Genomic DNA, 13,228 nt, shown 5'->3' on the forward strand with positions numbered 1-13,228 from the left:
TCTCCAATTCAATAACAGAGATGGGTAAGTTTAAGGAAAAACTTGAAAACTGCCTTTAAAGGATGACGGATTAACAAACGCTGGTTATCTCCTTTTTTTGAGGCCTAATATTTGCCACAGATCCCAAATCAGAAGTAGTGTCAGGAAGAGTATTCAAAACAAACAGAAGGCATTGTCATCTCTCCTTGTATAAGACCATGTGTACTTACACCCACCATCATCTTGCAGTCAGATAAAAAAACACCAGGACTGTAGCTAGGGCTTTGCCCCAAGCTACTCACACTCAGAGGACACAAGCACTCCTCCAGCTAACTAGGAAGTAAAGGAAATGCAAATTTAAGGTGGGGACCCAAGTCTGTATGGCATTTCCTTCATCAGGGACTCCCTCATCAAGTTTGCCCAAATAATGAAAGAAAAGAGGAGTTTGACTTCAGGGTCTATATAAGGACGACAGAATGCAAATTTGCTCCCCACGAGTAAATCCCTAATACCACCAAGTCCCTGCTCTGGAGCTTCTCCTTACACCTGTCTTTTCCCATGACTGGCCTCTCCCCTGCCTTCCCTCCAAAAGCTCACCCAGGAAGGGTGAATAAGCTCAGGGCTACTTTTCCTCCTGCACTGAGGGAAAAGCAAACTTTTCTGAGGCCTCTCTAATGGAGGAGAAGGAACATTTTACCTTATAAATTGGACTAAATGACTTCAGAAATGCCTTCTATATATCCTTCCAAACCTATATAGTGACTTGCCCTCCTGCTCAACTGAATTTTTCTTAATTTTTGTTCTCCCAAAATGAACTACAGAACAAATTTGAGGGTAAACAGTACAAAACCATTTGCCCTAGACACCAAAATTACTAACTACAATTCTAACCACATCTCACTACAAACATGAATGCTTCAGCAAATGGTCAAGATAAAATAACTGTGAACATTGAACAGATCCAGATAATGAAATATCAAGATTAGAGGAAGGGAGGAGAAGAGAAAATAAACATTTACTGAACACCACTACGTGTCAGGCACTGAGCTAAGTACTGTTTAAAATTTCTCATTTGGTCCTCACAACAACTCTGAGAGATAGGTGCTACTATTATCCCTAATTTATAGTTGAAGAAACTGAGGCAGGTTAAATGCCCAGTCATACAACTAGAGTCTGAAGCCAGATTTGAATTCAGTTCTTCCTGGCTGCAGGCTCAGTGTTCTATCCACTGTACCACCAGCTGCCTCTTGTTTAGGAGTTTTCAGTATGAAAAGAAGGGGATATAATCGTAATCTAAAAACAATAAGTATCTGACACTTTAAGGTAATATATTTGCAGAAAAAATGATTTAAGGCCAGTTCACTGGTCTTTCGATCATGACACTCCTTCTTCCGTTCCCCTTTGACCTCCTGCATCCCCTTGTAGATGACTTCCCTAACCTAGGAAAACCTATGTAACTCAGCAACTACAGTTTTAAACATCAGATTTTAAAGCTAACCTCTTGGCATTGTCCAAAGAGAGTACTCTCAGGATATTTTGGGCCCTTAGGCTAAAGATGGAAGGGGAAGGTTAGGGAAAAATTAAAAGCCCAGAAGTAAAGATTATAGAGGAGGAAATGGGTCTAGAAAAGTAGCATCGATTGCAATTATTTAACACTATACAGGAGGAAACAGGTAGGCAGCAAGAAAGAACAGGAAAGAAGAGAACAAATTAGAAAGATTCCCTGAAGTGTTTCTTCACAAAATGCATGACCTCAGTTGCAGAGAGGATGATAGAGACCAGAAGTAGGCAGAAAGATCTGTCTGTCTATCTATCTACACACACATATCTTTCAAATGAACAACAATTTGGATACAAAATTAAAAAGAAGGAAGGGACTGGATCCCCTTTGGGAAATTGCAAAGCTTCTTTACTGACAGCTAGACATTTCCCTGAAACAAAGGGCCTACTTTTACAAACCAATATTCTACCAGTATTATTGTGTGGTTATAAGTAATTGGGCACTACCGATTTTGAAATTTTAATAACAAATATCAATCAGTGGAAAAACACATAGCAGGTGTGCCTTGGCTTCTACATATAATAAGTAAGGATCTGTGAAAACAAACCAAAGTAAAGCATATATCATCTGATATCAGATATGATCAAAAAGGAATATGTGACAGTTATGTGGCATGAGTAGGGAATAACTGACTTGTTTTCTCCAATTATCTTTTTGTTATGTCAAGAGGAAGTAAAGAAAGTCCCTAGCACAATGAGTGTATCTCCTGTAGCAAATTTGTGGAAAGACAAGGCTAGGTGTTTTTCAGGATGAGCAGTCAATGGCATAAGCAGATTGTGATCCATATTATTGGAAAGTATATCAAAGCTGCTGAGAACAGGGATGCATTTGGATATCTGAGTACTGAGTACATTTGCAGCAGCCATGGCATCTCAAAAACTAAACCAGGTTCTTTTCCCTTTACATCAGAATCCTCACCAAAACCTAGGTCACAAGGCCTCAACTGTTACTTTTCATTTACTTTTACTAATCAGCCACAGAGGACAATTTCAAACAAAGACATTTAGTAACCCACTAATGAATATAACATCAAGGCATTCCCCTGACCCCATAGACTTTGAGTTCATTCTGTAACAAATACATACACCCTACCTAAGTAGTAAGAGTGGATAAACAAAGGGATCACAAAGAAGGCATTCTGTCATCAGGAACACATGTGACAGAGACACCTAGGTGAAGGAGCAAGTCAAGTCTTGTGGTGATATCTTTGCACTTCTCCATTAGAACGGTTCCCTCATGTCTTTTCAACACATTCTATTTGCATAGAGAAGAAGAGGTATTCGGGTGGTGGAAGACTGGACAAAAGAAAACAACTTCCCTTGGGGAAGATGCCTTTTAAGGAGTTAGGAAGAGGACAATGGCCCTTATAACAGGCCAGAAAAGGAATGGTAAAAGAAGTAAGAGGGAAACCAGGAAAGCATGTTATTGATGAATTGAAGAGGAAAGAAAATACCCAGAAGGAAGAAGTTGTTAACATTATCAAGAGGTAGAGAGAGGGCGAGAAGGAGAATAGGGGGACTGAATTTGACAGTAAGGCAGTTATTTAATTCCCTTTAAGTAAACAGTTTTCCTAGAGCATGGTAATCAGAACCAAATCCTGAGAGGTAAGTACAAAAATCATTAAGAAAGTTACAAGAGTGACCATGAAGTCAGTAGATAACAGCAGGGAGAATGCAATGCATGGAGAGTGTTATAAAAAGATAATGAAGATTTCAAGGTAGGAAAGACGAACTAGGAATGGAAGCAAAGGAATGGGCTGGTAGTGACAGTGGTGAACAAAGATGCCAAACCCTCCTCTTTGTTCCGGTGGTGTGTATTGGGAATTGAGATGGGCTCTTAGCACTTATTCAACCAAGTGCCCTTGAAGGGTTTGGCCTTTGTTCCCTTGATTAAATTAGGAGCTTTTGATGACCTCCTTGCCTCAAGGGAAAGCCTAGTTTGCATGGGTTTGAGTGACATGTTTGGGACATCAGAGGCTTTTAGACCTCATGGGTTTAAGTCGCATTTTTGTGATGATTTTAGGTCACATGGGTGAGACGTATGTGTGACTTACCTGTGACCCTGAACAAGATATATAAAACCAGGGGTTGGCTTTCTTTTTTTTTCAGAGCTCTGAGCTACAGCAGTAGTGACGCCTGACTCTGGGCCTGCCGTTGTCGAGCTCCCAGATGAACCCAGATGTTGGTAAATATGAATTGTATTTGGTCTGTTTACAAATGTATGTTTGTAATTTGTTTGTATTTGCTCTGAAGTTCAGGGTGCTGCCTTTTTCCCCTGAACTAAGTGAATGATATTTGTATGCTGGATTAAATTGAGATTGTTAACCCCTTAACGTTGCTTTCCTTAGTAAAGCAGATCAAAAGAACGTGGGACTGCAGCATTCTGTTAGCTTGTTGTTGTTGGTTTTACACCCCCACAGCAGCTGCTAGCTGAATTGTTGCAACACGGTGTCAAAAAGAGAATGGTCCCCAATGAAGAGGATGGTCAGGTATGAAATCACCTTTTTTTTTAAAGCCAGGTTTTTAAAGCAAGAAAGTAAATGGAATAATCTTTGACCAGCTTTAGGATACAGATGAGTTTGGCCAAAAGAAAACAACAGTCCAAAACACAGAGAGGAATAGGCCAAGAAAAGAGCAAATCTGTCTGCAATGGGCCTGTGGAAAAAGAGACCTGATCTCAATAGGGATGAAGATTCAAAGAGGACAACAGGAGTACATGTCTTATATTTAATGTGAGTGAGACTACCTCCTTGGAATTGAGAGACAAATACGACAGGAGATAAACTGAATTGTTATGTAATGAAGAGCCAGGGTTGAGTTGGTTCATCTTAGAAAATGGAGAAAAAATGTTTATGGATATTAAAATTATAACATTTCCCTCAAATCTCCCTTTTCTCCTCCTACTAACTTGTACAAACTATTTGCTTCATTGATAGAAACCCCCAGACATATTGAATTGTTTAAACAACCATCTTCTGCTTTCAAATTCCTCTAGCTCTCTACATTTTTGTATCTGGCTTCCTTTGTATGAAGAAGACCTAAATATCCTGAAGTTTTGCTTCCCTGAATAAGATATGGGTAGGATAAACAAAAGACTTGCCAAATAAATGTTTACCTTTCCTTTGTGGGTGCCCACATATGGTCCTATTTAAGATGCTATTAGCAAGAAATAGCAAATAGTAATGGCAAAGTAGTTAAACACCACTAGGATTCAGGTGCTAAGGGACAAGGATAATACCTAAGTTAAAGAGATTTCATGTGCTTTGTACTCCTTACTTCAATACTAAAGAAGATCCATGATTTAATCAATGTGGGTACTCCCTTTTCCAGTCAAGAGCCCATCCCCTCCACATCTTATAAGTCTTTATGAAAATGCAATACTTGGTGGTCAGGTCCTGAGTATTCCAGCACCTGGACCTCTCAGAAATATAGCTAGGTCCTACCTCTAGCTTCATATTCAGAGCCTTTCTGGCTTGGTAAGACCTATCATAGCTTGTCTATTGTCATAGCCCTCAAGAACATAGGGTGACTCTGCAATAAGGCCTCAGAGTAGGACTTTAGCAGAAGGTCCCATGTTTATAACAATATATACTAGTGTCTCACGACTCCTGGATCTGTCTTAGAGCTTTTCTCTTTAGGCTATCCTCTGCCATCCTCCTTAGGAATTTCAACATTCATTGTATGCAAGAACACACTCTGACCCCAAATATAACTGAGAAGAGATTTTACAAGAGGGTTTTACTATATTTGAAAATATAAAATGTCAAAAGTTTTATCAGCTTTTTGGGAATAGAAATACTATGTTCATTTACTAAAACTGACCCAGATTTAGACCTTTCTTATATTTGCCTTACATGCTACAAAGGGAAACTTCTTGAATATATTTTTAAATATTCAGAGACTTTTGAAAATGTATTACTTACTCTTTTAGAAAAATATCCTTAGGGTAAGAATATGGATGGCCTACTTTCTTATGCCAAGCACAATTTGCCCAAACTCTAACATCAGTTATTTCTTCTCTTATAGAGAGCAAAAAAAATTATTTGGTTTTCTCCTTGATTTTGAAAAAAACAACAACCTAATAGGGTTTTTACTTCTTTAGTCATCAAACAACGTAAACTTGGTAAGCAAGATTGGAAAGAGAGCTGACAAGATTTAAGGTGTTACAGAAAGTTCGCCACTAGGATTTTTAGGAAACAGGGAGCTAAAAGATTTTAAATTTTAAGGCACTGTGCTGCATGTATACAAAAAAGTTGGATGCTGCTACTACTACTACTACTACTACTACTACTACTACTACTACCACCGATGCTGGGAGATTGCAACAAAATTGCTATTATACATAAAGATTTCAGGATCTATCTCTTGAAACTAGTTTAGAATTACAGATGTTTTTGCAAGACAAAATATCCCATGAAACACAACAGCACTGCTTGTAATCAAATATTTAAGATAACTTTAATTCTAATCTTTAATTTATCCCTCTACTATTCAGTTTCCAAAGGCACCCTACAATCTGCCCTTCAAAGATAAGAGAGTACTAAGAGGAGATCAACTAACATAAATCTGTTGTAGACCCAGTCAGCACAGTGAGAGTGGAGAAGGCAGGCAGTGGGACTAATGGAGCATAAGTAGGGTGAGAATCCTATTAGTTCTATCAAGAAGCAAAGGATTCAAGGATACAAAACACTGTAAAGTTGATCTAACCACAGCGTCAAGATTTTGAAGGGAAGAAATTGAGGCCTGAACAGATCCAATGTGAGAACACAGAAGGGTAGAGTGACTTGGAGCTAGAGTGAAGACCCTCATTAAGTTTAGGAGGGGTGAAGCTCAGGGCAAGATGTAAAGACAGGGGGTTAATATCAATGAGCAGAATTTCAGAGTTGTAATTTTAGAGGGAGAACCCTTGTGGATGATGATAATAGCAAAGGTCTGATCATCCTGAGTGGAGAGGTTGAATTTGGAGAGTGGTGTGTTTGGAGCAATGTCAACTTATATACTGAAATCCTCAAGTTTTATAAAGGCAGGGCTTGGAACATAGAGGGAAAATGTGAGTCTGGTATTGTACCCATGAAATAAGAGGAAGATTGACCTGTATATAACTTCAGTATGTAATTGCAAAAAGATTTCCAAAAGATGATAAATTTGGATGAAATGAACCACCAAAAAGGAGAGATTTTGAAGGGATTCATAAATGGGAGGGACCATGAGGAAAAGGGAATAGCCCAACCCTTATTCCTATTGGGTGTGGTAAGGGGGGAAGCCTGGAAGAGCTTGTGGTGCTAGAGAGTATCTGCATAATATAGCCAGGTTTCCTTGACTTCAGGGAGATGGAAAGAGTATGTAAAAGCCTAATATGAAGAGCAATTTGTTAACAATGTGATAGAGGTTCTTGAGGGATAGAACCTGAAGAAGTAAGGCTGAGGTAGATGGGCATGTGAGGGAAAAGGGAGAGAAGCAGTAGGTAGAGAATTTGTTTTTTGCTTAGGCAACCTTCTAGCAAACCAAAGTAGATCTGCCCCAGGTCCCAATTCCAGTGATAGTCACTGGATTACCACTCCACAGGTAGAATGGGGAGGGGACTGAATGGCTGGTTAGAGATGGTGAGAGATCTAGTACTTGGGCCACAGATAGTTATGGGAAGGTAGCTCTAACTCATCCTCTCTAGCCAGGATCCTTTCTCCAATGATTACTGGAATATCACAGAAACCCATACTCTCCTCACCCCTCTCACATAGGAAAGGAGGGACAAAAATATTTTAGTACTTATGTAAACACATTCAAACACCTGTGCATTGTTAAAAGGAACTACTAAAGAGTTCATGCAATTACATACCCAAGCGCTCACGCATCTGCCACAAGTGGTGATTTTGAAATCTCCATAGAGATCTTTGATGGCACCAGTTGTAAAAAATCCTTCCACCATCAGCAAAATTCCATACACAAAGAAGGCAGCTGCTACACCGTAGATCACATACTTGAAAATGTCAATCCTATATGGGAAAAATTTAAAGTTATTTATCTTAGTAACTTCATTGAAAAAGCTAAAAATTCAAAACTAATATTCTGAGGATCCATTGTAATGAAAAGCAATGTGATGCTTATGTTCTGGAATGGAAGATCAAAGCAGGTCTAGATCATTTCTTTTTTTTGTTTGTTTGTTTTTTTTCTTTTTGTTTTTCTTTTTTTATTTACTTAATATATTTAGTTGCCAGCATTGATTTTCACAAGAGTTTGAATTACAAATTTTCTCCCTATTTCAACCCTCCCCCCACACTCCAAGATGGTGTACATTCTGGTTGCCTTGTTCCCCAGTCAGCCCACACCTCTGTCACCCCACTCCCCTCCCATCCCCTTTTCCCTTCCTTTCTTGTAGGGAAAGATAAATTTCTATGCCCCATTGCCTGTGTATCTTATTTTCTAGTTGCACACAAAAACTAATTTTTTTTGTTTTTGAACATTTGTTTTTAAAACTTTGAGTTCCAAATTCTTTCCCCTCTTCCCTTCCCTCCCACCCTCCCTAAGAAGTCAAGCAATTCAACATAGGCCACATGCGTATCATTATGTATAACCCTTCCACAATACTCATGTGAAAACCTAACTATATTTTGCTCCTTTCTAACCTATCCCCCTTTATCCAATTTTCTCCCTTCACCCAGTCCCTTTTCAAAAGTGTTTGTTTTTGATTACCTCCTCCCCCATCTGCCCTCCCTTCTCTCATCCCCCCTTTTTTTATCTTCTTCCTCCTTCTTTCCTGTGGGGTAAGATACCCAATTGAGTGTATATGGCATTCTCTCCTCAGGTCAAATCTGGTGAGAGCAAGGTTCACACATTCCCCCTCACCTGCCTTCTCTTCCCTTCCTACAGAACTGCTTTTTCTTGCCACTTTTATGCCAGATAATTTACCCCATTCTATCTCTCCCTTTCTCCCTCTCTCAATATATTCCTCTCTCATCCCTTAATTTGATTTTATTTCTTTTAGATATCATCCCTTCATCTTCAACTCACCCTGTGTCCTCTCTCTCTCTCTCTCTCTCTCTCTCTCTCTCTCTCTCTCTCTCTCTCCCCCTCTACACACACACACACACACACACACACATATATACATATACACACACACACACACATATATATATACATATACACACACACACATATATATATATATACATATACACACACACACATATATATATATACATATACACACACATATGCTTATTCCCTTAATCTACCCTAATACTTAGGTCTCATGAATCATACACATCATCTTTCCATGGAGGAATGCAAACAAAACCGTTCAACTTTAGTAAGTCCCTTGCAATTCTTTTTCTTGTTCTTTTTCTTGATTACCTTTTCATGCTTCTCTTGATTGTTGTGTTTGAAAGTCAAATTTTCTATTCAGCTCTGGTCTTTTCACTGAGAAAGCTTGAAAGTCCTCTATTTTATTGAAAATCCATATTTTGCCTTACAGCATGATACTCAGTTTTGCTGGGTAGGTGATTCTTGGTTTTAATCCTAGCTCCACTGACTTCCGGAATATCGTATTCCAAGCCCTGCGATCTCTTAATGTAGAAGCTGCTAGATCTTGGGTTATTCTGATTATGTTTCCACAATCCTCAAATTGTTTCGTTCTGGCTGCTTGCAGTATTTTCTCCTTGATCTGGGAGCTCTGGAATTTGGCGACAATATTCCTAGGAGATTTCTTTTGGGGATCTATTTGAGGAGGCGATCGATGGATCCTTTCAATTTCTATTTTGCCCTGTGGCTCTAGAATATCAGGGCAGTTCTCCTTGATAATTTCTTGAAAGATGGTATCTAGGCTCTTTTTTTGATCGTGGCTTTCAGGTAGTCCAATAATTTTTAAATTCTCTCTCCTGGATCTATTTGCCAGGTCAGTGATTTTTCCCATGAGATATTTCACATTGTCTTCCACTTTTTCATTCCTTTGGTTCTGTTTTATAACATCTTAATTTCTCATCAAGTCACTAGCTTCCACTTGCTCCAATCTAATTTTTAAGTTAGTATTTTCTTCAGTGGTCTTTTGGACCTCCTTTTCCATTTGGCTAATTCTGCCTTTCAAGGCATTCTTCTCCTCATTGGCTTTTTGGAGCTCTTTTGCTATTTGAGTTAGTCTATTTTTTAAGGTGTTGTTTTCTTCAGTATATTTTTCAGGATTTTTGGGGGTCTCCTTTAGCAAGTCATTGACTTGTTTTTCATGGTTTTCTCGCATCCTTCTCATTTCTCTTCCCAATTTTTCCTCTACTTCTCTAACTTGCTTTTCCAAATCCTTTTTGAGCTCTTCCATGGCCTGAGACCAGTTCATGTTTTTCTTGGAGGCTTTTTGGTGTAGGCTCTTTGACTTTGTTGACTTCTTCTGGCTGTATGTTTTGGTGTTCTTTGTCACCAAAGAAAGATTCCAAAGTCTTTGACTCAATCTGGGTGCGTTTTCGCTGCCTGGCCATATTCCCAGCCAACTAACCTGACCCTTCAGTTTTTCAGCGGGATGTGACTGCTTGTAGACTAAAGAGTACTATGTTCCAAGCTTGGGAGGATGTGCCACCTCTGCCACACCAGCACTCCTCCTTCCCCAACCCGGACTAGACTTAGATCTTCAGCAGGCTCTTCACTCCTGCTCTGATCCACCACTTAATTTCTCCCACCAGGTGGGCCTGGGGCCAGAAGCAAGTGCAGCTGTAGTTCTGTAGCTGCCCCACCTCCACGGCCCCGGGGCAGTGGCTGAACTGCGAACTCTATCACCCTGCCCCCAGCAGCTTTTCCCACTAACCTTCTCTGTTGTCTTTGGTGTTTGTGGGTTGAGAAGTCTGATAACTGCTACAGCTCACTGGTTCAGGGCGCTAGGGCATGCTCCGCCTGGCTCCTGGTCTGGTTGGTCTGCGCCACCCACGCTGGGCTCTGCTCTGCTCCACTGTGCTCCGCTCCCAGCTCCGTGTGGGATAGACCTTACCCAGAGACTATCCAGGCTGTCCTGGGCTAGAGCCATGCTTCCCTCCGCTATTTTGTGGGTTCTGCAGTTCTTCTCAGTTGTCTTTGGTGTTTGTGGGTTGAGAAGTCTGGCGACTGGTGTAGATCATTTCAACTACTATTACTGCATCCAGCTTGGTATGAAACTTCCATTTTTTTATAAGAAATGTAAGGGACTTGTACTATTGTAGCAAAAGGCTGTTTTTAGCTTAATTAGTTCCAAAATGGAATAAAGAATTATTACGTTACATAATACTCATGCATTTTGCAGAAGAACATTAACAGAAATACTATTTCATATATAAATTGCTGTGGTTCAGAATAATTTGTGTCAGAATTTTGAATGGTTTATTGTATTTGCAATGTTTTCTGTCTTCACTTTATATACATATATATATGCATATCTGTAAGGTTTTCTGTCTTCACTTTATATACATACATATGCATATGTGTGTGTATTTTGCACACCTCATAATAGATCTATCTAGTGGAAAAGTGCTAAATGTTCATAAATTAGTTTTGATAGTAAATGTAAATTAAATGCTAGTTCATGAATATCGTATTTGTTCTTTCCTATTTCATCACTAGCCAACACTTAGTCTTTTGCTATATATTGATATATGTCTATGAAAGTTAGGTATGTAAAATTCCTAGATATTTTTTGTATTAAATAGGGTAGTAGATGATAGTGTCATAGATCCAGAGCTGGAAGGGGCCTCAGAGACCATCACATCCAATTTGCTCATTTTACAGATGAATAAACTGAGGCCCAGGGATGTTGTGACTTGTCCAGGGTCACAGAGGGAACATCAGAGGTCATGTTCCAATTCAGACACTCTGATGCCTGGCATAGTACTTTTTCCACCACACAATTCCATCTTCACCAGCTAGCTTGATTGATTAATTAATGGCTATTCAGCTCTTTAGAAGGGAAGATTTTTTTTTCCAGGCTCCATTTCCAAAACCCTATATGGGTTCTTGCACAGTTCCTAAATTAAACTGTGCTATAAAATATCAATTTGGATCCATCTAACAGGCACCAATGATTCAGTCTACAAAGCTATCATTCTCTCTCTCTCTCTCTCTCTCTCTCTCTCTCTCTGTCTGTTTCTCTCTATATACATAAAACTATATTTCCATAAATACACACATGTTACATATCTGAATATACACATTATATATACAGCAAAATATACGTACATTTAATGTACACATGCAGTGGGAATCAAAGATTGCATACATACAATATTATATGTGCAATACTGCTTTCTTTAAATATGTGATCAATCTTTATTCCATTTAACAATCAAATAGTCTAAGATTAATTATGTTAAAATGAATAGATTGTATTACAAGGTAGAGTGTCTGAACTACATTGTCATCAGGGAAGGGGTCAGGTTGAGGAAGTGATGTCTAGCCATCAATAAATCAGAGTCAGGTGTCAAAAATGCCCAGCTAGGGGAGGGCAAAGAAACACTCCTGCCGAGGTGATCTTTCAGAATTCAGCCTTACAGGCAACAGGAGCCAAAACTAAAAACTGTAATGATGAGTCAAGAATCACAGGAACCCAAGGGTTAAGACAGCTAAACAAAACAGCTTAGCAACAGATTGACAATCCTGGCTAGGTCTCATTCTTAAATAAGAAACACTGATCAAAGGTTGGGTCTCACATGCTAACACTCATAGAATTATATTGACATAAACATAAAGACTGACAAGCAGCTACTGTCAGTCTACAGCAAGGAAGACAAATGGTAAATCCGTGAATTAGAGTTCCTTTTGCACCTACAATGTCAAAGCTTATCTTTTAAATGGTGACACGTCTCCATTAAGTCTGTATTTCCATTCTGTGTTATTTATTTTAAAGCTATTGGTATATTCACTGTTAAGAACTACGTGATTTAACCTGTGGCTAAATCACACTCAATTAGCACACGTTCAGTGTCGATTACACCTTGCTTTAGTTATGCTAAATATTTTTACATACTGATTGCTGCTACTTTACACTTTTATTTTCAGCACATTCATAGGTTTAAAGGAATACTAATAGAATGAAGCTTTCTTGAAGAGACTAGCATAGTACACCATTTCACTGCAGGTCTAATAAATAAGTAACCTTTATAACAGTATATATTTGTAATGTCCTATATTTAATTGCAAAGTATTTAACTACACAGATTCCTTTAAAGTAATTAGAAGGCAATATTTTTTAAAATTCAGCTTGAGATGATTTGAATCCAAAGACCAGTTCTAATTCTTCCACTTATTATGTAAACTTTTACAAATTTCATAAAAAATAGGAATACTTAGGCTACCTACTTTATAAGGCTGTTGTGAACAAAGAATGTTTGTAAACCAAATGTGAGCCACATTCCATCCCCTTCCTCCTACTATGAGTAATATTTGTTGGTCCCTTCAAAACACACTTTTCAATCTAGGTTCTCCAATTTACCGCTGAAAAAGGGGTCCTTGACTTAAATTGGAGAATTATGTGGAGCTGAAGTCACCAGAGTTGATAGTGGTGATTGGGAAATGGTATAAGAGCCTATTTTAGGCCTTAGAGAAACAGGAACAGGTACTAGCCAGAACTTACTGCCATGTATATAAAATAAATGTCTTAGACATCATTACTGTGATAAAATATTTTCATCCTCCCAATATGAAGATCGTGCAATGGGAAAAAATATAAATACTGTGTTCAAAT

The 13,228-nt window shown here is 38.7% G+C and overlaps 1 protein-coding gene across 1 annotated transcript in view; it reads right to left on the reverse strand.

Annotated features, from left to right (window-relative positions):
* GPM6A (glycoprotein M6A) overlaps positions 1–13,228 on the reverse strand; it is a 103,749-nt gene that overhangs the window by 50,145 nt on the left and 40,376 nt on the right. Inside the window, exon 3 of the mRNA XM_036763338.1 lies at positions 7,376–7,532. Coding sequence (XP_036619233.1) covers positions 7,376–7,532 — 157 coding nt within the window. The remainder of the gene's footprint in view (positions 1–7,375; positions 7,533–13,228) is intronic.

Source organism: Trichosurus vulpecula, chromosome 6, assembly GCF_011100635.1.
Source record: "Trichosurus vulpecula isolate mTriVul1 chromosome 6, mTriVul1.pri, whole genome shotgun sequence".
NCBI classification, from domain to species: domain Eukaryota; kingdom Metazoa; phylum Chordata; class Mammalia; order Diprotodontia; family Phalangeridae; genus Trichosurus; species Trichosurus vulpecula.